At 40.7% G+C, this 24,036-nt stretch overlaps 1 protein-coding gene across 4 annotated transcripts in view; it reads right to left on the bottom strand.

Annotated features, from left to right (window-relative positions):
- Positions 1-1,520: 1,520 nt before the first annotated feature.
- Positions 1,521-24,036, bottom strand: part of ANP32E (acidic nuclear phosphoprotein 32 family member E) — a 44,346-nt gene continuing 21,830 nt past the window's right edge. For 2 of the 4 annotated variants that reach the window (XM_072766643.1, XM_072766644.1), the window contains exons 2-7: positions 15,411-15,560; positions 14,295-14,417; positions 13,416-13,581; positions 11,721-11,896; positions 5,184-5,238; positions 1,521-4,049 (exon numbers count right to left, since the gene is read on the bottom strand). In XM_072766643.1, coding sequence (XP_072622744.1) covers positions 3,979-4,049; positions 5,184-5,238; positions 11,721-11,896; positions 13,416-13,581; positions 14,295-14,417; positions 15,411-15,470 — 651 coding nt within the window. In that variant the 5' untranslated portion in view covers positions 15,471-15,560 and the 3' untranslated portion in view covers positions 1,521-3,978. Of the gene's footprint in view, positions 4,050-5,183; positions 5,239-11,720; positions 11,897-13,415; positions 13,582-14,294; positions 14,418-15,410; positions 15,561-17,098; positions 17,401-18,218; positions 19,123-24,036 lie in introns of those variants that run through there. The other 2 variants (XM_025982946.2, XM_025982947.2) reach the window with 2 other exon arrangements.

Raw genomic sequence — 24,036 nt, 5'->3', positions numbered from 1 at the left:
TTAGTACATGAAAAAGGAATGCAGTAGTAGAATGCAATTATTAAGAAACAGCTGCAGAATCTTTGCATCCAGTACTAGGAACATAGAGGAAATTTTCAGCAACTGGGAGAATGTCACATGTTCCAAAGCCTCTCTTTAAAATACAGAAGGAGGGTAGCCCCAGTGGCACAGCGGTTTAGCGCCGCCTGCAGCCCAGGGAGTGATCCTGGAGACCCTGGACTCTGCATGGGGCCTGCTTCTCCCTCTGCCTGTGTCTCTGCCTCTCTCTCTGTCTCTATAAATAAATAAAATCTTTAAAAAAATAAAATAAAATACAGAAGGAATAAACATTACTGAAGTGGTTTGAATCACAATCTCTCATAGAATTGCCTCATTGTTTAGCACCACCAAAAAGACTTTTGGTGTAGTTCCATCGTTTTCTTTAACCAAGGGGAAGGAAGAAGGTTTTGAAATTTTAAAGATGTAAAACACACACACAAATACTAATTTTAATAAACAATTTCTGTAATTGAGATATACTTCAATATTTTCCATCTCTCAAGGAGCAAAGTTCTGTAATTAAAATGCCTTTTCGGATCCCTGGGTGACTCAGCGGTTGAGCATCTGCCTTTGGCTCAGGGCGTGGTCCTGGAGTCCCACATTGGGCTCCCTGCATGGAGCCTCCCTCTCTCTCTCTCTCTCTGTTTCTCATGAATAAATAAATAAAATCTAAAAAAAAAAAAAAAAGCCATATAGGAACACCTGGGTGGCTCGGCAGCTGGGAACCTGCCTTCAGCTCAGGGTGTGATCCTGGGTCCTGGTATCCACTCCCACATTGGATTTCCTGTGAAGAGCCGGCTTCTCCCTCTGCCTATGTCTCTGCCTCTCTCATTCTGTCTCTCATGAATAAATAAAATCTTTTTTTTTAATGCCTTTTCAATATTACACTGTAAGCAATCACAAAAACATTACTTACTGTATTTGTGCCTTGACTTTGTAAGTTACATTCCAGAGTTGTCTGCTCCATACAGGGAACCTGACGTGGGACTCGATCCCAAGTCTCCAGGATCACGCCCTGGCCTAAAGGCGGCACTAAACCGCTAAGCCACCAGGGCTGCCCAGTTATTACTTCAAAATACAAAAAGTACTGGCTCAGGGCACCTGGGTGGCTCAGTGGTTGAGCATCTGCCTTTGGCTCAGGTCATGATCCCAGGACCCAGGTCCCATATCGGGATCCCCAAAGGGAGCCCACCTCTCCCTCTGTCTATGTCTTTGCCTCTCCCCCTGTGTCTCTCATGAATAAATAAATAAAGTCTTAAGGAAAAAAAAAAAAAGTACTGGCTCAATTTGCAACTCCAAAAGGAAAATTAAGGGAATCCAGAATTTTTTCTCCTTCTTGGACAAAAGTTAGTAAGGCAGATGACGAGTTAAACTATTAAATTGTAATGCCTACCTCCCAAGCTGTTTCTGTTTTTAAAAAGATCCTCAAAGTCCCCAGTAGTGGTGTTCAAAAAGTGAATGTCATACACTGAAACTAGTAATTAACAACAAATCTTCCATTTATTTGAAGCAATTCAATTTCAAAAACTTTAAATTACAGCAGTCACAGAAAAAAAACAGGTTTGAAACAGTCAGAAACAATAAAAATAATCAGGAGTGCTGCTTTTTTTTTTTTTAAACACTGTCATGGCTTTATTCAAAACACAGTTACACAAAAGTATTAACTTCAAAGTTTTTAAAGAAGAGTTTTGAGGAATTTAACACACTATATACATACTGCCATACAAAGAGCATTAAAATAGGACCAAAAACTTCTACAAAATATAAAACCCACCCTTACTTGTTTGCATGAAAATACCACCCACAAAGCTGAATAAGTCTTTGAAAAGTTATTTGGAGGCTCTAAATGTTGTTTTCAAATCAAAGAAATCTAATTTTGATTGCACAATAAGATGATTGATAAGAAAGTCAATATATAGATTTCATTTTAAAAATAAGTATTTTATAGTCTGGCATATACTATGCAATGATAATTCTTAGGGACTAAAACAGGGTATTTCAACTATTAAAAAAGGAGTAAAATGTTGGCCTTTTGGAGATTTCAATCCCCCCACTAAACCTATTCCACAAGTTTTATTTCAGTCACTTGTGCAACTTTAGTTTACTCACAAATAACTTTGTAATTTTTACTTTAAAACCCCAAGTCATACATCTGATACTGAAAAATAAATTCTTTACTCAGTAATTTAAATGTGTCCCAGTATAGAAGTATAACTTCAATTAATTTGCTGATGCTAACTTTAGAAAAGCTTACAGATATTCAAAACAAAGGGGAAAACAATTTAGCCACGTATTAAAAAGCAATTGCCTTGAGCATGGAGCCTCCACAACAAAAAAGGGAGATATACTTGTCTACTCATATTATTATATTTAGTAGCCATGTAAAGAAACACACCCAACCCAAATATTTTTCTATTTTTAATGGACTTCCACTTGGAAACAAATGTTAATTTTAATATTTACTTTCAAATATTTTTCCAACTGCCCAGTATATTCCAATTAAATGCTATATCTGGTAATACCTTAAAACTATAGGAAGAATAATTAAAGGTTCTACTCAGAAAAATTAGAAATATTTTTGAAGTGTGGTATCTAAATCATTTGGGAAGCTAACTTGAAAATTTGACTTGCATGTCTCATTAATTATCGGCAGGCAATTGTTCAGACTTTTGAGGAACATTAATGCTGCTCTGAAAGCTTCCTCTGCTTTTCCTTCTTTACCCTAATAATACAGTCTGTACATCTTCTCAACCAAGAAAGATTTACAATAAGCAGAATCTATTGCAAATACTGTATTAATAATATTTGTATCTCAGAAAATATTCTATTTCTTTCACTTAGCTTATTTAAAAATGAGACAGTCTGAAAAGGTGGTTAAAGTGTAAAAGACTAAATAAAGTTTTTCCTTGGTAGCCATAAGTTTCCCAACATTTTTGAGATAGAGGGAGGGAGACAGCCCCCGTGGCCCAGCGATTTAGCGCCGCCTTCAGCCCAGGGCCTGATCCTGGAGACACAGGACCGAGTCCCATGTCAGGCTCCCTGCATGGAGCCTGCTTGTGTCTCTGCCTCTCTCTCTCTGTGTCTGTCATGAATAAATAAATACAATCTTTAAAAAAAAAGGAGGGGGGTGAAACAAGAAACAAGAAATGGAAGTCATCATAAAGGAATAGCTGGGAGGAAAATAAAGAATGTGCACTTGAAAACAAAATAAACAACCGTTGATATTTTGTGATCTTCAGCTTGAAAAACGAAGACTCAGCTGCATGAATCTGAACTTAGTACAAGCAATTTTCCTTCAAAAATAAAATATTAGTCACCTGGCTTAAAAGGTTTCAGAAGCCTCCACAAAAGCCATGAACTATATTGTTGAATAGAACCTTTGCTATTTTCCTACTTTCTAAGTTACTGATGTGACAAAAAAGCACCCAAATACCCTTAGCCCTCCCCCAAAAGGTCATTGCCTTCAAGCTAGAGATCTCTGGGTCACCTCTAAAAATATAACCAACTTATCAGTCAAGAGATTATTTTCATTTCATATTCCAGCCGGCTGTGATTTCAGTTAACTTATAAATAACTTTAAAACCTTATGAATGAAATGCACCAAACTACGCCTGTGTAAAAGTGATCATGTTTTTAATTATGGGCTAAAAATAACTAATACAGTGAGCTTGAATGAGAAAAATGAAGATTCTAAATAAATTGCTAGAGAATTTCACAATGGGGTCAATGAAAATTTTTTTCTCTACATACAATATGATCATTAACAGACTAGTAAATCTTATTTGGAATGATAAGGCAAAAATAGTAAAACCACACTTTTCCTATAAAAAGTTACAGGTTATCTTCTGTAGGGATCGCTATGGTACATGAAGAAACAAAGAAGATGTGATCACTCTATTGCACACCCAGGAACATTAGGGAATCTGGTCTTAGAATGATCTAGTCATCTTCTTCATCTCCATCATCTTCAGCATCTCGTTTCCTTTTTTCCCCTCGAAGACCTTCTTCTTCTGAAAAAAGTGAAAAAAAAAAAAAACAGTAAAATACTCAATTTTACCAAATGAATATCTGCTAAGTTACAAAGTTTTGAATCTATCTTAGTGAAAACTTACTGGCATAAAAAATTATACATTGTTTCCTCTCTGAATTTAACTTCAGTGTACTGAACAGACTTAATAGGTTTAGAAATCCATAAACAATGACAGTTTGCTGTGCACCCTTGTGGCCAAATCATGAAGTACAGATCAAGAACCCAGGGGCTTGTCAATAAAAGAATCATTAGTAAATTTTTAAATTTATTATGGAAGGCCTAGGTAATGAGTACTAGAAAGCAAATCTGAAAAGGATGTAATCTGGAAATAAAACAGCTCTTCTCTTAGATATATGGCTTCACCTTCTTCAAAATGAAAGACCTAAGAAAATAATAAATTAAGCTCAAGGTTCTCTCTTATCTCTGTTCATACCAGTTTTAGAAATAAATGTTAATAAAATCTTTAAAAAAAAAAAGGGTTGGGGGGATCCCTGGGTGGTTCAGCAGTTTAGCGCCTGCCTTCGGCCCAGGGCGTGATCCTGGAGACCTGGGATCAAGTTCCGCATTGGGCTCCTTCCATGGAGCCTGCTTTTCCCTCTGCCTGTGTCTCTGCCCCTCTCTCCCTGTTTCTCTCTCTGTCTCTCGTGAATAAATAAATAAAATCTTAAAAAAAAAAAAAAAAGAAAGAAAGAAATGTTATAGGCTGGGTGGTTTTTTTAAATGAAATTATTAAATGCCTTGAGAAAATTACTCTTTCAAAAAAGGTTTTACATCTCAGGGTGCCTAAGTGGCTCAGTGGGCTAAGTGTCCAACTCTTGATTTCGGCTCAGGTCATGATCTCAGGGTCTTGAGATTGAGATCCACATCAGGCTCTACACTGAGCCTGGAGCCTGCTTAAGATTCTCTCTCTCCTGCCAACCCCCATTATCACTCATGCACTCGCTCTTTCTCTCAAAAAAAAAAAAAAAAAGGTTTTACACCCTTCAAAGTGCTCTATATTACCAAAATCAAATCAAAGATCAGTAATAATTTGAACTATAAACTCATTCTTTAAAGTATGTGAATAATAGCTGTAACTTTAATGTTGGGATTTTCTGCAGATAATGTAACTCACCCTCTTCTTCCTCTTCTTCCCCTTCTTCAACGTAATCATCATCATCTTCTTCATCCTTAAAAACCAAATATTCAGTTTGAGAATAAAAAGCCATGACACATTTTTCACTGTTTGGTAGTTATTCATTCCAACAAGAACAAAAAAACTATAGTTATCCTGTGTTCTAACAACCTCTACCTAACGTATATAGGTCCTCTTTAAGAACCCAACTAAATCTGGTTTATGAAAGTAAGTTATATTTTAGACTGACACTGTTCAAAAAAACTTTCTGCAACAATGGAAACGTTCTGTATCTGTACTGTCCACATGTGGCTACTGAGCACTTAAAATGTGACCAGTACAGGGGTGCCTGGCTGGCTCAGTAGAACATACAAGTCTTGATCTCAAGGCTGTGAATTCAAGCTCCACGTTGGGTGTAGAGATTATTTTGTTTAAAGATTTTTTTATTAAGTAAAAAATGTGATCAGTACAAAGGAGGAACTGAATTTTTCATTTTATTTTAACTTAAATAACCAAATGTGCTCAGTGACTACTATAATGGACAGAGTAACTTTAGACAATTTCAAAGAAAAGTTTTCTATTTTATAGAGTAAGACAGGAATTACCTGAATCCTAGCGCCAACATAGTTATATGCATTGAATAAGTCACTCAATCTCCCTGGACCGTAGTTTTCCAAACAATAAAAGACAGTATTCATCCAGAAGATGTATAAGTTCCTTCTACATCTAAATATCTACACATTGGGACGCCTGGTGGCACAGTGGTTGGGTGCCTGCCTTCGGCTCAGGTCACCATCGTGGGATCCGGGACTGAGTCGCACATCAGGCTCCCTGTGAGGAGCCTGCTTCTCCCTCTGCCTATATCTCTGCCTCTCTCTCTCTCAGTCTGTGTCTCTCATGAATGAATAAATAAATAAATCTTTTAAGAAAATAAATTAAAAAAAAAAAGAAAATAAATAAATTTATTTAAGAAAATAAATAAATAAATACAAATCTACACATCAAAATAGCAATGTCAATAAAATCACAAAACTTGATCTACAACTTTTGTGGAAGGAGCTGTTCTAGATAGCTAAGATGTAAACATAGCCTTGAAACATCAAAACTTTCTTTTTTTTACTTTAACCAATTGGGATACAAATCTCTAAACTGCACTTTTACCATTTTATGCTAAACCAAACAAATGTTTCTCTTGAATACTCAGTCATAATCATTTGATCATGAACACAAACCTAATTAGTATATGCCGATTCTTTCGGAGCCTATCAATATATGTAGGACGGTTTTCTCCTTTTATTTTTAAGATTTTATTTATTTATTCATGAGAGACAGAGAGAGAGAGAGAGGCAGAGACACAGGCAGAGGGAAAAGCAGGCTCCCTGCAGGGAGCCCAATATGGGACTCGATTCTGGGTCTCCAGGATCACACTCTGGGCCAGAGGGGACAGCACTAAACCGCTGAGCTACTCGGGCTGCCCTAGTTTTCTCCTTTTAAAAATGACCCTGGCCTCTTCTTTGAATTGTATCTTTTCCTAGTTTTCATGCCTTCTCCTTTGTAGTAAGTTACCACTTGAATTTTTTTTTAATTTTTATTTTATTTATTTATGATAGGCACACAGTGAGAGAGAGAGGCAGAGACACAGGCAGAGGGAGAAGCAGGCTCCATGCACCGGGAGCCCGACGTAGGACTCGATCCTGGGTCCCCAGGATCGCGCCCTGGGCCAAAGGCAGGCGCTAAACCGCTGCGCCACCCAGGGATCCCCACCACTTGAATTTTAATCTGCTTTGGATTCAGAAAATAGATCAACAAGCTTATTATATTGAATATAGAAAATAGGTTTAGAATAACAGCTCCTGGAAAGAAAATGTGTTTTGTTACTATATTTTGGCTACTCAGGGGCCTTTTACACTTACTGCCATGTTCCAAACAGTTGAGTTCTACATATGCTTGGGGAAAAAAAAAGGGGGAGGGGGGGGGAACCAATCTAAGGTTTCCCTTCCAACCCCACAAAAGCAGTATGCTCCTTAAAATACTTTAATAGGCAAATGTCAAGAACTGCTGGGTTGTTAGGGGAAAACTTGGACAACTCATCCTTTTTATAGTATCCACAGCCCCATTTGTATCTAGAAATACTAAACGGGATGCCTGGGTGGCTCAGTGGTTGAGCATCTGCCTTTGGCTCAGGGCATGATCCTAGAGTCCTGGGATCTAGTTCCACATCAGGCTCCCTGCATGGAGCCTGCTTCTCCCTCTTCCTGTGTCTCTGCCCCTCTCTCTCTCTCTCTCTCTCTCTGTCTCTATGAATAAATAAAATCTTAAAAAAAAAAAAAGGATAAAAAAATAGAAATACTAAACAGAACCTAATTTCCCACCACGTAGCGAGAATCCTGAGAAACTCAATTGCACAACACTTCTATCAGAAATCAATCTTAGGGCAGCCCGGGGGGCTCAGCGGTTTAAGCGATGCCTTCAGCCCAGGGCCTGATCCTGGAGACCAAGGATCAAGTTCCACATCAGGCTCCCTGCATGGAGCCTGCTTCTCCCTTTGCCTGTGTCTCTGCCTCTCTCTCTCTCTCTGTCTCTCATGAATGAATGAATGAATCAATCAATCAATCAATCTCTCTGGAAAAAAAAAAAGAAATCAATCTTATACAATCAGTTCAAACACTGAAAAGCATTCTATACCAGGACATCATCAAGATATGAGGAGCGGGGCAGCCCTGGTGGCTCAGCGGTTTAGTGCCGCCTTAGGCCCAGGGTGTGATCCTGGAGACCCAGGATCGAGTCCCACGTTGGGCTTCCTGCATGGACCTTGCTTCTTCCTCTGCCTGTGTCTCTGCCTCTGTGTGTGTGTGTGTGTGTGTGTGTGTGTGTGTCTCATGAGTAAATAAATAAAACCTTAAAAAAAAAAAAACAAGGAGGGGAAAAAAGTAAAAATAAAAACATAAAAAGATACAAGGAGGAAAAGGAATAAATGGGGTAGGTCAATAATATAAAAAGGAACCACAATAAGGGTACAACAGGTGGCTCAGTCAGTTAAGGGTCTGTCTTCAGCTGGAGTTATGATCCCAGGGTTTTAGGATCAAACCCTACATCAGGCTCCCTCTCCCTTTCCCACTGCCCACTGCTTGTGCTATCACACATATATATATATATGTGTGTGTGTGTATATATATATGTGTGTGTGTGTGTATATATATATATATACATTTTTTTTTTTTTTTAATAAGAAGGAACATAGGGACACCTGGGTGGCTCAGTTGAGCATTTGCCTTTGGCTCAGGGTGTGATCCTGGGGTCCTGGGATCGAGTCCTGCATTGGGCTCCCCAGAGGAAGCCTACTTCTCCACTTCTCCCTCTGCCTACATCTCTGCCTTTCTCTGTGTGTCTCTCATTCTCAAAAGCTAATTGCTTCTCCAGATTTATAAACAAAATATGGGGACACTTGGGTGGCTTAGTGGTTGAGCATCTGCCTTTGACCCAGGGTGTGATCCCAGAGTCCTGGGATCGAGTCCTATATCAAGCTCCCTCCATGGAGCCTGCTCCTCCCTCTTCCTATGTCTCTGCTTCTCTCACTCTCTCTGTGTCTCTCATGAATAAATGAATAAAATCTTTAAAAAAATATATATATGGTTACATTAACTGATTCACATTTTTAAGCCTTTTTTAAAATTGAAATATAGTTGACACACAATGTCACTTTAGTTTCAGGTGTACAACAGGGTGACTCAACAAGTCTTTACCTTAAGCTATGCTCACCGCCAAGTATAGCCATCATCTAAGCCTTTAGTTTTTAATATAATTTTAGATAATATCCCTCAATAAAAACTCTGCTTTCACCAAAGGCTTACTCAGTAGAAACTATGGTCTCTTCCTAACTAATAGGAAATGACATGTTTCCTCACTATACTATGTATAGTACAGGAGCACCACTATTTCCAATTCTTCTAAAGCCTCCACCCCCATTTTTAATGAAGTGTACTACACAAACATAAAGTCCATCTTTGTACATATTAATTCCTTACCTCTGAAGAGTAACTGAAATAAAAATACTCAAACCAAAAATAGCTAATCAAATCCCATTTCTATCTCCTTCTACTTTCTTTTTTGAATCTTGATAGTCTCAGAAGCTTCTACTGACTCTCACCTTCTAAAAATAAGGTTACAACACAACTAATTAAAAATATTAAAAACAGGGAGCCCCAGTGGCCCAGTGATTTAGAGCCACCTTCGGCCTGGGGTATGATCCTGGAGACCTGGGATGGAGTCCCACATCAGGCTCCCTGCATGGAGCCTGCTTCTCCCTCTGCCTGTGTCTCTGCCCTGCTGTCTCTCTCTCTCTCTCTCTCTCTCTCTCTCTGTGTGTGTGTGTGTGTGTGTGTCTCCCATGAATGAATAAATAAAATCTTAAAAAAAATTAAAAAATAAAATAAAATGGTATCAGAGAAAAATTATCACTGATCAGGGATATTATCTAACCAATATAAAAGTCCTTAGGAGAACAAATAAGAATACTAATAATTTATAGACTAAATAAGAGATTTTTTTTTTCAGTTTTATTTATTTATTCATAGAGACACAGAGAGAGAGAGGCAGAGACAGGCAGAGGGAGAAGCAGGCTCCATGCAGGGAGCCCGACGCAGGACTCGATCCCGGTTCTCCAGGATCACACCCCGGGCTGCAGGCAGCGCCAAACCGCTGTGCCACCGGGGCTGCCCTAAGTAAGAGATATTTTTAATAAAAAAACTCTGAATTGGGATCCCTGGGTGGCGCAGCGGTTTGGCGCCTGCCTTTGGCCCAGGGCGCGATCCTGGAGATCCGGGATCGAATCCCACGTCAGGCTCCCGGTGCATGGAGCCTGCTTCTCCCTCTGCCTGTGTCTCTGCCTCTCTCTCTCACTGTGTGCCTATCATAAATAAATAAAAATAATAATAATAAAAATATTTTTAAAAAAACTCTGAATTATGCAAACAAACTCAGTAATTTAAAAACATTAGGAGGAAATAGTAATTCCTAGGGGCAAAAGATCATTTATTCAAGTCAACTGACACTTCCTGTGAGTTTACTATGTCCCTGTTAATGTACTAGACACTGAGATATAAAGACAGATGACCCTCCCTTTATGGAACTCGCCATCTAGTAGAAAGTAGCCAAGTAAACAAGTTTTTACAAAAGTATCTATGAGCAAGAGAAGACTAACCAAGATTCAAAGGTAACAAAGGGGGATGCCTGGATGGCTCAGCAGTTGAGCATCTGCCTTCAGCTCAGGTCCTGATCCTAGAATCCGGGATCGAGTCCCACACTGGGCTCCTTGCAGAGAACCTGCTTCTCCCTCTGCCTATATCTCTGCCTCTCTCTCTCTCTTTCTCTGTTTTTCTCATAAATAAATAAAATCTTCAAAAAAAAAAAAAAAGGTAACGAAGGAAGGAGTATAAAAATTATAGAAAGTTTCAATAATGAGACAACTCCAGAACTGAGTCATGATTTGGGTGGTAGTCATACAAGTATACACATAAGTAAAATGTGAACTTGTACATAAAATCAGTGCACTTTACAGGCTTTAACTATATTTATGTTTACCTCAGTTAAAAAAAAAAACGTTCATCAGAGAGCATGAGTAGCAAGTCATTTCAGATTAAGAGTAAACAATGTATCTATAGACAGGAAGGCAAGAAACAGCTTAGTGTGACGATTTAATTTAAAATTGAGGGAGAAGAGGCTAGAGAGGCAAACCGGGACTAGATAGTGATGGGTCTTGTATATATCTTGGTGGCAACAGGGAAACATTAAATTGTTTCAAGCAGGGCAGTGATATGATCATATTTGCATTCAGACTAAGCAAGCAAGCACAGACTGTGAAGGATACACCTAAGTGGTGACACTGTATTCAAGGGACCATTTGGAAAACTACAACAAAACCATAAACAAAAATAATTAGAGGGAAAGGAAAGTGTTGCTGAGTGCCTACGATGTGCCAGGGACTAGATAATTTACCTATATTCTCTTGTTAAACCCTGAAAAGAGCCTAAGAGGTTGATATTATTTTCAGTTCTGTAAGTGCAGAAGCTGAAGCTCAGAAACTTTTGTAAAATGTTTCCATGAACCCTGCTGCTCTGGGCAGAATGGATTTACAAGATACCTAGGCGGTAAAACCATAGGTGCTTATGATGATCTGTATACAGTTTTTTTTTTTTTTTATATTTTTATTTATTTATTCATGAGACACACAGAGAGAGAGAGGCAGAGACTCAGGCAGAGGGAGAAGTAGGGAGCCTGACGAAGGGAGCCCGACGTGGGACTCGATCCCAGGTCTCCAGGATCACGCCCAGGGCTGAAGGCGGCGCTAAACCGCTGAGCCACCCAGGCTGCCCTAGATACAGTTTGAGCCAGGGGACAGTAGGAAAAATGACAGATAGACACGCTCAGACCTGCAAGTTAGTAACAATTTTCAGATTTCTCCACAACTGAACTATTTATAGACCTTGGCTTTATGCCTAAATAATTACTTTATTTAGTAATAAAGAAATGCCTATTCACCTGGATTTCTTCTTTCATTAAATATGAGAGGCCCACTTCCTCTTCTCCCTCTCCCAATTCCGAGCCCGCTTCATCCTCATCCTCATCCTCATCCTCCTCTTCTTCCTCCTCTTCTTCTTCATATTCTTCGGGTGGACCAGCTTCATCTTCTTCCTCTTCATCATCTTCATCTCCATCTTTAAAAATATTTTAAAAGATGAGTGAGTGGCTGAGCAAATGTTTCTTGCTAGTACTTTAAGCCTATCTGCCCTTGCCCCAATCACTTCAAACTCTAAAGCCAATGGGAAGGTGGAAACTATCTCAGGGATATTTTCTTTTTTTAAGATTTTCCTTTTACAGGGGGCGCCTGGGTGGCTCAGATGGTTACGTGTCCAACTCTTGATTTCAGTTCAGGTCATGGTCTCAGGCTCTGCCCTCAAGTAAGGAGGTTTGCTTGACTCTCTCCCTCTGCCCCTCTTCCCACTTGTTCACCTGTGTGCGCTCGCTCGCTCTCTCTCTAAATAAATAAATAAATCTTAAAAAAAAGATTTCCCTTTCACAACATCCATATTTACTATTTGAGAACTATGGTTTCTAAATACTGAAATATTTCCAACGTACATATTTTCATTAAAATATTACATGCACTAAAGTTTGTTTTACCTTATGGACATCTCGAAACCCACTTCTCTATCATTTTCTAACATTGTTTGTCCATCAGATTTCTTTTTACAGTAAAAATGATTTTCAACCAAGAGTAATCAGTGTCCCATTACTAACAACAGCCATTCCATCATCTGATCTGTTAGTCACCCACTTATCCAATCATATATATTCACTACCTAATTCTAGAACGTTTCCATCACCTACCCTCCCCCTCTCAAAAAAAACCCAGTCATTAACAGTCACTCCCCATTCTCCTCTCACCCAGCCCTGGTAACCATTATCCTACTTTCTGTTTCTATGGATTTGCCTATTCTGGACATTTCATACAAATGGAATCATACAAAATGTGGCCTTTTGTGTCTGGCTTCTTTCACTTCATAGAATGATTTCAATGCAAGAGCATGTATCAGTGCTTCATTCATTCTTATGACTGAATCAATAATGTTTCATTGTATGGATATATCACATTTTATTTCTCCATCAGTCGATAGGCCATTTGGGTTGTTTCTATTTCTTGACTATTATGGATAACACTACAAGAAATGATTCCTTTAAAAAAAAAAAAAGTACTATTTTAAAAGTTGCCACTTTTACTAGGTGGTCGTTAAAAAAGTTCAGATACAAAATTTCAGAGCTTGAGGGCACCCAGGTGGCTCAGTCGGTTGGGCATCTGCCTTCAGCTCTGATCATGATCCTGGGGTCCTGGGATTGAGCCCCACATGGGATTCCCTGCTCAATGGGGAGCCTGCTTCTCCCTCTCCCTCTGCCGCTTCCTCTGCTTGTACTGTCTCGTTCTCTCTCTCAAATAAAATCCTTAAAAAAAAAAAATTTCACATAGCTTGATAGCATAATAATCATTAAATTCCCCAAAGCTATCAGCAATCTAAAATAAGAAATACAGGATTAGGGCTGTGGGTTTTGTAATTTTTCTTGTTTTACATATATATATGTATATATATATATATTTTTTTTATCACCTAAATATCCAGGCCCAATCTAACTTGCCTGGCTAGGCTGGAGCCTGTATTTATAAGCATTAAGAATGATTACCCTCATCATCCTCCTCTTCTGAATCTGGTGCTTCGTTATCCTCCTGATCAAATCCATCTAAGTACGTGATTTGCTGCAGCAGTTCAAAGATACTTTCTCTGTAATCTTCCAGGTTTGTGATCTCACAGTTAAACAAATCAAGACTTTTCAAATTTTTAAGATTTTGCTGGAAAAGTAAAAAGTTAAAGCTTACATTTCAAGATTTTAAATATTATGTTATTTCTTTTTATTTCATGGACCTGAAAACATATATTAAAAGAATGATTTTTGGATTTTTCAAATTTTATAAAGAAGGATTATCGTATCAATTCTCTTTATGAGGACCTGCATGTAAACTCCACAGAATAGGAAGTTTATTTTGTTCACCACTGTATTTCCAACACCTGGCTTAGAGTCATCCTGTAGTAGCCACTCAATATATTTTGCTGACCATATATGTGCATAAATAGGCAACAATAATAATGTGGTTAGCTTAAACCCAGTCAAGCTTATTGTCAACAATTTCAACCTCCTGCCAAGCTTTTTTAAAATCAGAACAATTTTCTGAGTTTCACTTCATCTCATTCCAGGAAACAAAGAAGTAAACAATAAAATAAAATTAAATTAAATCAAGAAAGAAAGAAAAAGAACAGAATTTAAGAAAATACTGGGAAGTTTAAAACCAGATATTCAACTCGTGAGGTTATTAATAAAATAAATTTCTCAGAGATTTAAAAATTTATCTGTTTTACTCTAAAAAAAGAGAAGGCAGATCCTTTTAAAAATATATAAGAAATTCAGAAGTTTCAAAGAGTGAAATATAAATCCGTGAAGATAAAAACACTAGCAAATCTCAGAAAAACAACCAAAAAAGAGCAAGTCCAGAGACTTTCCACTCACCAGAGCTTCTACTGTACTGAGATCTTTGATTTTATTTCCACTCAGATTGAGGTAAGTAAGATTTGGACATTTCTCTGCCAGGACTTCCAAACCACCAGAAATTATATTGTCACTAAGTTCCAACTATATATTCAACATGGAGAAAAAACAAACAATGGTGAAGGCTTAGGGCAGATCGGATTATTTTTTAAGTTTTTTATTTATTTAAGTAATCTCTACACTCTATATGGAGCTCAAACCCAATGCCAAGATCAAGAGTCACACATTCTTCCAACTGAGGCAGCCAGGCGCCCCCAGATTTTTAAAATATATCAATTTGAAGAAGAAATGTTATAAATTATTAGTTTCCACATTCCTACCTATAATCACCAAATAATGTATTGGAACCCCTATATAATAAGCTTCTACCCCAAATTTGGTTCCAATTGGGTTATAGGTAGATTTTATGTTTCAGAGAAAAACATTTAGTAGATATTAAATCCAAATTCATGGGGCACCTGGGTGGCTCAGTGGTTGAGCATCTGCCTTCAGCTCAGGTTGTGATCCCAGGGTCCTGGGATCCAGTCCCAAATCAGGCTCCTCACGGGGAGCCTGCTTCTCCCTCTGCCTGTGTCTCTGCCTCTCTCTGTCTCTCATGAATAAATAAATAATTTTAAAAAATAAATAAATAGGGGATCCCTGGGTGGCGCAGCGGTTTGGCGCCTGCCTTTGGCCCAGGGCGCGATTCTGGAGACCCGGGATCGAGTCCCACGTCGGGCTCCTGGTGCATGGAGCCTGCTTCTCCCTCTGCCTGTGTCTCTGCCTCTCTCTCTCTCTCTCTCTCTCTCCCTCTCTCTATCATGAATAAATAATTTAAAAAAAATTTTTTTTTAAATAAATAAATAAATAAATAAATAAATCCACATTCATGTCATAAAGCAATTTCACTATTATGTTTAAATTTCTAAAAGCAGTATTAGAGCTGATTCTAAAATCCTGCATAACTCATTCTCTTATCTCTAGAAATTCAGAAACTTCTAATTAGAAGGCAGAATGGTTGTTTCATTTGGCCAAAACTTAGACATGTTAGCCCTTGGCATCAAAATTATGATGATTTCACACTTAATACCAACTTACCTTTCGAAGTTTATTTAAGCTAGGCAGTCGGGCCAGTGAACTTAGTTCCACATTAGCCATACTCAGAAACTCTAGTTTTTTAAAAGTATCATTCAGGCCTTCAATTTCCCCATTGACACACAGGCAATTATCAAGGACTAACTCTGTCACCTGTAAGATAGAAAATGAATGATTCTTTACGTTGCAGTCTGTTTAGCAAAAGACTTGGGTCAAGACAACTGGCAATGTGAATATTAGAACCACTAATTCCCTTACACAGATCCCTTCCATTCACTCCTCCCTAACCAAAAACTGAAATACAATCTAAAGTCATCATTATAAGTTAATCTTTTAAATTTAAACTTAGACAAAAAGTTCAATGCCCGCTCATAACACCGAAGCATAAAAAATAAAACTTTGAAAAGGTCCCATGTGAAACTTACTTCTGCCCCTAATAAGGATTCACAACATCAAGGCATATATTTATGCAGTGAAGGGCTGCAGAGGCTACTGGGATAGGATTCAAGTGAGCTGCCCCAAAACAGCAGGGAGAAGAAAGGAAACTATTTTATTCACATTTCAAGTTTAAACCCCCTTATCTTTGCTTGATAAATGCCACCACAACTCAAAAATACTTTTGTTACCCTTCACGAAGAAATGCTCGAAAGCTCATTCTGAGAAAGCTGGCTTTCAGAGGTATTTGTTCTTAATAGCAGGGCCTAACAATGTCACTCAGGACAATACATCATTGACAAAATGTTATTTCTCTGTAACACCCTGGTAGCATTTTTGTAGACTTCTCCTCATTGGGGGAGGGGGGGAGCAGCATCCTCCTATCAGGTCAAACAACAAAACTTGCTGGTGTGGACCTAAGAGGACTTAATCTTAAGGGGGAGACAGGAGACCCTGGATATCTACTCCCAGTGCAAAAAAATATGTTTGAGGATTTTGAAAGCTAAAAATTAACAAGGAGCAATGCCCCCTTCCCTATTTCAATATGACTTTGACATAATTATTTTAGAGACCAGAGAAGGACTATGATCTGTTTAGAGTTAAGGAAGCCAAGGTCCAGAGGGTAAGAATGACTTGGCTACTGTCACACAGTTAGTATAACAGAGCTATGCTTCCACTCTAAATCTTCTGACTCCTAGTCCAGCTGAGCGGAGGAGAGAAAGGGCCACTAGATTTGGTGTCAGAAAACCAGTTCTTCCACTTGAGTAAATAATTTCACTGCCCTGGGACTCCATTTACTAATTTGGATTCTAGAACAATACAATCTACCTTACAAGTCTGTCCGAAGTAGAAAGGTAAATAACAAACACAAAAAGCGTTCTGTAAACTGTAAAGAGCTATACAAATATAAGAGACCGTTATTACACCACAGGGGAGGAAGGGGAGGCTGCAAAAAGACAACGTCTGGCACTCCCCAAAATTGTAAAGGAAATTACTACGGGTAGGGTAGGTAAACGGAAGGGGGCATGCGGGGCAGCAAATTCACTTTTCCAAACCCCAGACACACAAAAGTATTCTAAATGTGTGCTTCTGAAAGGCAGTGTTTGATCTTGTTTGTTTTCCTGAAGCCCCCAAAGAGTAGGCCCTAGAAAACTCCCAGCTCTCTCTGGGATGATAGCAGCACTGTTTCCTCCTCCCTGCCCTTTGCCAATTCCAGGGAAACGAAGGCTTAAAAAAATGAATAAGTGCATGAAGACCTCGGGTGCCCAGTCCGCCGCACATCCCAGCAGCAGACCCGCTCGCCTCCAGCACTGGTGTGCACAGCACCGCCCCACCCCTGCGAAAACAGCCGGATCCCTGCTGTTGCGCTCCCAGTGTTTGTTTCAGGGGCCGCAGTCACCGAGACCCTCGCCGCTCTCGCCGCCCGCCGCCCCGACCCGCGGGAAAACGCACGCGGGGCGGGGGCTCCGCCGGGGAAGCGGGGTCGCCTGGCCTCGGGCGGGGAGGGCTGGGCCAGCCCGGGAGGCGCCCTCCACCAGGAGGCGGAAACGCCTGGTCCGACCCCCCAGAAGTTGACCGCTACCAGCCTCACGTGGCCCCTCCCAGCCCCGTCTCTTTAACTAAGGCGACAGCGGCAGGAGCGCATCATTTCGCTTCGCCGAATCCATCTTTAAAGCACAGAACTACTACGACCCATGTGTTGAGTTTTGTGACACCTCCTCCTCCCGGGCTCCAATTCGGAGTTGCGGCCGCGACGACATGACACGCCGAATACCGTCCCAGCGCGGGGGGGACCAAGAGGATTCCGCCCCGCGCGCCCTCCCCGCCTCGGTCCCAGGACTCGGAGGCCGCGGGGGCGCCGACCGCCGACCTCATCCTCCGCAGGGGACCCCGGCCGGCGCGCCGGACACCCGGGGCCTCGAGACCGGGGCACACCCCCCGCCCCTAAGAAGAAAGGAGGAGTTGGCAGCATCGCAGAAAAGTTGAACTAACTTCTCAGGCGACGACGGCTGCGGCAGGGGCGAGTGGGACTGGGGGTCGCGCCCACGCCGCCTGCCCCGGAGCAGGACGGAACCAAAGAGCGGCCCCCCAGCACCCGCGTCCCGCCCCTCCAGGCCGGGACTCCGACTCGAGGACAATCTGCGGAGGCTAAGCCCCCAGGCATACACAAAAACGCCCCTAGAAACTTCAAACCCTTCGCCATTTTAAATAGAAGATTTTAATGATTTTACACTTAAAATTAAATATTCCCCACTAACCCTAACCCGAGTCGGGGGTTCATTCATGACCCCTCCCCGCACAGCCACCGGGACCCCCAGAACCCGACCCTCCGAATCCAGGTCTGGCGGGGAAGGGGAGGGGGCTGAGTCATCTCACCTCCTCCGGGGCTCTGTTCCTTAACTCCAGGTTAATCCTCTTCTTCATCTCCATGTCCTCCTCCTGCTCGGCTGCTACTACTCCTTCCCTGACCCTTTCCTGCCTTTCCCACTACCCCCAACCCTTAAATTGTAAAAGATCTGGAAATGAATGAAAAGAAAAGCAAATATAAACGCCCACTACCTCCAGATAGGTGTGGGGGAGAAAGAAAAGAATAGCAAATGGAGTCCAAGGAGTTGGGACTCTTAAGTCGGCCGCCCCCACCTCCTCGTCCACACACTCGCGCGCACTCACACGCACGCACAAACACGCACACACACGCGCGCGCGCGCGCACACACACACGCACGCCACAGTTCCTTCCCCTTCAATGGCTGCTCGTTGACTGAGCCTCCATGACACGGCACCGCCAACCCCCTGGCCTTCACTCCGCCCCCCTCCCTAATGTACTGGTTCCTTCTCCAGCATCGCGCTGTCTCATTGGGCTGCATGAATGTCCGTCAGCCTGCAGGGTGGGCCTGAACCCGGAGCGCCATGCCTATTGGCTACGACCGAGCGCGCAGTTAACTCCGATAGGTCAGGGAGGGTGTTCGTCCTGGGGAAAGGATTTTGAATCCCAGTAGCCCCCCTCCTTTTCTTTGTGTGATTGGCGCGCTTTCCCCAGGCGTTCGGAAGGTTTTGATGCCTGCTGGATTTGCTTTTTCTGTTTTGTTTTTAGTGTGAGAGGGAGGGAGAAAGCATCCTTCTTCTGTGTCCAGGTCGCAGGACTGATCATTTGGCACACAGCATGCACCGGTTCTTGGCGGTTTTAAAGCACCTTGTGGCCGAGATGCACAGCAACGTGCACATGATTTAAACGTGCACAGGAGCTTTCCTGGCCCTGCCCTGCTGGGGACAGGCTTCTGCTGCAGAACCAGAGCCGAGATAAAAATAGTATTTTAATTTGCAACATGAAGGACTGAACACTTTTGAAAACAGTTGGGTGAAGTGTATAAGTTAGGCACCTTTAAACAAAACTACCCTGGAGGATTTGTTACTGAGGTAATTGTTGCTGTAATAAACACTAAGACATTGGAGGAAAAACAGTGCTGGACTAATGAAAATCAAACATCAATTTGCATAGAATTGGTACTGAAATGCCTCTCCTTTCTAATTTCCCTTTGGTTGGTTTCCATGGATATCTGTAGGTTAAACGTGCTTTTAAAAGACTATGAATGTGGGGATACCAAACAGTGAGATAAGAATTTTTTTTTAATTTTGTCTTGAGAGTCTAACTTCTTAGTTCTTGCTTAAATTTGTCCTTTTCATTCCCTTACACCATTCTCAAGATAAATACCAAAAAAAAATTTTTTTTTTTCGAGAAGAAAGTGAGTGAATTAGTCCTAACCTCAGAGTGGAGTGCTTGTTTACTATTTTTTCAGTTTCTCGGGTTAGAGACTAGGGTTTCAAACAGACTCACCACTCACCACTTTACCACCGCGCCCCTCCTCCTCCCACACAGACACACAATTCTTCAATTAGGCTTACATTTAAAATGTAAACACTTCGTAGTTAGCATGTGAAATACTTTAAAGGAAAACAAAATAGTGATTGTCTTCTCCTGGAGAAGTGTTTCCTTTGTATTCTTGAAAAGCAAATTTTGTGAAGATGAAAACCGAGGGGAAGAGGGAGAGCTTTTGGGAAAAAATGACATCCCTGGGGGGTAATTTGGCATTAGTTAAGTTTGTTTTAACACAGGCTAAAGGAAGCCAGGATGATATGAAAAAACAGATTGAGGAAGAGGTTTTTTGTTTTTTGTTTGTTTGTTTTTTAAGAAAGGAAGGGATAAAAGATTGAGGGGAAACAGGTGAGAGGCACTGTCTACCAAAGTAGTGAAAGAAACTGAGGGATAGGTTAAAAAAAAAAATGAATTCAGGGGAAAAATGCCTGGAAGCCAAAGAGTTTCAAGGAATAGATGATTATTGAGGTTAAATGGTGAGACTTTTGTATCAGAACACATTAGATGGAATGGGAGAGTATGTTGGAAATAAGGAATGTGAGGAAAGGCGATGAATTCATTTTACCACTGGATAATAGCTTCAGAAAGTACACTGTAGACAGGGATCCACCAAAAGGAGCCTTCCCCACATACCCGTGGCTCTCACTCTCATGTCATCTCTCATGTGCCTTACCTCAATACCTTGAAACCAGATCTTTCTAGTCTTAATCAAGGAGCCAGGATAAGAGGCTGGGGGAAGAAAGATTCTCCAGAGGGCTGCTGTATAGAAAGAAAGATGCCTGGGAAGAGGTTGGCTGAAGAACATTACCAGACTAGGAGATGGGTATATGATACTAAAAGAAGGGTGAAAAAATAAGAGGAGAAAAGCCAAACTCATGAACTAGAACATGCTTTAAGCTGAACTAATGAGGCAGAGTTTATTTTAAATGGTAGAATGAAAAGTGAAGTTATCAGGAGGTAGATGAAAGCAAAGGAGCAAGGAAGGGAATGAATTAGAGGGTGGCTCCAACACTCCTCTAATCCACAAATAAGAAGTATGCATCAGGATATTATTTAACTCAACATGCCTTTAGTGTTCAACAACTAAATTTGTTTTCTGCTGTTGAGTATCTTCTGTTGCCCCTCTAGATCTACTCTTCCCCCTTCTCCACCCTGCCCTGTGACTCAAAACCCACAGAGTCCTATGACTTCTGGGTTTGGTCCGTGGGAGAGGGCACTGGCAGGAGATTGGAAGTCTGGAGGACTGACATTGGAGTATTTAGCCCCCATCTCCTTTATGCCAAGTCGTTACAAGAAGGCTGTGTCTCTCTACCAAAAGCCACAGATCCTGTGGTGACCACAATGGTGTACCACCCAGATTTTCCTTCAGGAATGTAGGACTTATTCCCTCTAGAATCTTGAGTAAATCAAGCATGACTATTGTTTTCAACTACTCAGTTTTGAGGTGATTTATTACAATGGATAACTAAACAAGGGTATACCCAAGGTCCTAAGAATAGTAATTTTTTTTAAAGATTTTATTTATTTTTTCATGAGAGACACAGAAAGAAGGTAGAGACACAGGCAAAGGGAGAAGCAGGCTCCGTGCAGGGAGCCCAATGTGGGACTCGATTCCAGAACTCCAGGATCACGCCCTGAGCCGAAGGCAGACACTCAACCGCTGAGCCACCCAGGCATCCCAAGATTAGTAATTTGTAAAGATGAATCTCAAATCCAGTTCCTATGATCAAAGTTAAAATCTTTTTCCATTGGCACCTGGGTGGTTCAGTTGGTTAAGTGTCTGCCTTCTGCTCAGGTCATGATCCCAGAGTACTGGGATAGAGGAGCCCCGTCAGACTCCCTGCTCAGCAGGAAGTCGGCTTTTCCCTCTCCCTCTGTCTGCTTGTTCTCTTTCTGTTTCTCTCACTCACTCGCTCTGTCAAATAAATAAATAAAATCTTTTTTAAAAAAATCATTTTCCAAAGGGGACCATTATAATCCGGTTTAATTCGTAGATGCACATGCCACAAATAGATATTCTATGGTTTTTTTTTTTTTTTTTTTTTTTTTAGATATTCTATGTTATGATGCCTGTTGAGATACAAAAACTCCAGGGTAACTAATAAGTAAACTTGATTATTCTATTAAGCCTTAGTTGAAGATACTTATCAGATTTTTTTTAGAAAAGATTTTGCTTAACACCATGAATACTATAATTGAGCTACCCTACATTTTCCAAGAATAAATAATTTTTTAAAGATTTTATTTTATTTATTCATTAGAGTCACAGAGAGAGAGAGAGAGAGGCAGAGACACAGAGGGAGAATCAGGCTCCATGCAGGGAGCCCGATGTGGGACTCGATCCTGGAACCCCAGGATCATGCCCTGGGCCAAAGGCAGGCGCTAAACCACTCAACCACCCAGGGATCCCTGGAATAAATAAATTAAAGATATTTATTTATTTATTTGAGAGAGAGCACAAGCAGGAAGAGAGGCAGAGGGAGAGGGAGAAGCAGACTCCCCGCTGCGCTGGGAGATCCACAGGGGTCCTCCATCCCAGGATCCTGGGATCATGACCTAAGCTGAAGACACTTAACTGACTGAGCCACCCCAGGCACTCCATTCTTTCTTTAGTTTGGGATCCTTTTCACTTTAAGGATTGTTAGTAAATGCTGAAGTGGGAAGCATATATATTATTACAGTACATTTTTTATTATTGCTCTGTGAAAGCGAAATTTGATGGAATATCTACAAAAATTTTTAATTTGTGCTTGAGATATTTTAATTTGAGTCACCTCTTTCTTTATATGTTAACATTATGCAACCTAGTTTTAACATTAACCAAAGTCAAACAAAATTGTCAGAGTAAGTCTCCCAAAAATAAATCCATATTGCAATAGCAAATACAAATGATTTAGAGATTTTGCAATCTAAGAATTATTGCATCACTGTATTCACCTACTAGCACAAGTAATAAATAGTTGTCTTAAAAGAAATTTGTAACCCTGGCAACAAAATTACTTTCAAAACACTAACCTGAAACCTCTGTTTAAGAGGCAGAGAATTTGGGCAGCCCAGGTGGCTCAGTGGTTTAACACCACCTTCAGCCTAGGGCCTGATCCTAGAGTCCTGGGATCGAGTCCTGCGTCGGGCTCCCTGCATGAAGCCTGCTTCTCCCTCTGCCTCTCTCTCTCTCTCTCTCTGTCATGAATAAAATCTTAAAAAAAAAAAGAGGCAGAGAATTTAATATACATATTTACTTTCATTTCTTCCCAAACCTTACTAAAATAACTTCGAAAGAATAATACCTAAGCCCAAATTTGTAACTGTGTGGTGATGGATGTTAATTACATACATGGTAAGTATTTCACAAATATACAAATATTATATTATATTATATTATGCACCTAAAAGTAGTATCATATTGCATATCAATTATATCTCAAAAAAATTTTTAAAGACCTAACCCAAAAGATAGAGTGAGGAAAGAAAGGAAAGCTGAGAGAGTTCAACAAAATCTTAGCATCTATAAAGTGATGTACCATGTAGTTCAGAAATGCTTCCTTACTCCTGATGTCTTACTTCTTGTGAAAAAGTTCAGGCAGTATGACTGGGCCTCTCTCTTAGCCCTTTATTCACCCACTCTAAGTGGAGTGTTCCACCCTGTTCCATCCTCCTTGCTCTTGGAAGAGGAAGTCTTTGTCAGACACGTAATTCTGCTTTGCTCCTCCATGGGGAAGTAGGCCTCAGTCCAGGCTGTCTGGTTCTGGGCACAATTAGCAGGCCCATAAATTCTCATACTAAAGTACACTTCCGGGGCACCTGGGTGGCTCAGTTGGTTACACATCTGCCTTCAGCTCAGGTTATGGTCCCAGGGTCCTGGGATGGAGCCTCGTGTCTCATCAGGCTCCCTGCTCACCAAGGAGTCTACTTCTCCCTCTCAGTCTGCCCTTCCCTCCACTCTCTTTCTCTCAAATAAATAAACAAAATCTAAAAAAAAAAGAAAAAGAAAGAAAGAAAGAAGAAAGAAAGAAAGAAAGAAAGAAAGAAAGAAAGAAAGAAAGAAAAAGAAAGAAAGAAAGAAAAAGACAAAGTACACCTCCAATTTAGCCTCCCACAGTGATAAAGTCGATATGTTTACCTCCATATTTGCCTGTTGCTTTATCTCTCAACTTGTTCAGGACCCCTGCATGAAGCAGGAATGCCATTATTGGGATCCCCTTCAGAGATCCCAGTAGAGTAGAAGTGATCATCTTAGAAGAGAGGAGAAAGCTGAAACCTAACTGCCTGCCAGAGATTGAGAGACAAACTGATTTACAGTAGAACCACACAAAAAGGGACG

Source organism: Vulpes vulpes, chromosome 8 (genome assembly GCF_048418805.1).
Source record: "Vulpes vulpes isolate BD-2025 chromosome 8, VulVul3, whole genome shotgun sequence".
NCBI classification, from domain to species: Eukaryota; Metazoa; Chordata; class Mammalia; order Carnivora; family Canidae; genus Vulpes; species Vulpes vulpes.
Note: the sequence above shows the minus strand (reverse complement) of the source record. Positions and strands in the feature narration are given on the sequence as shown.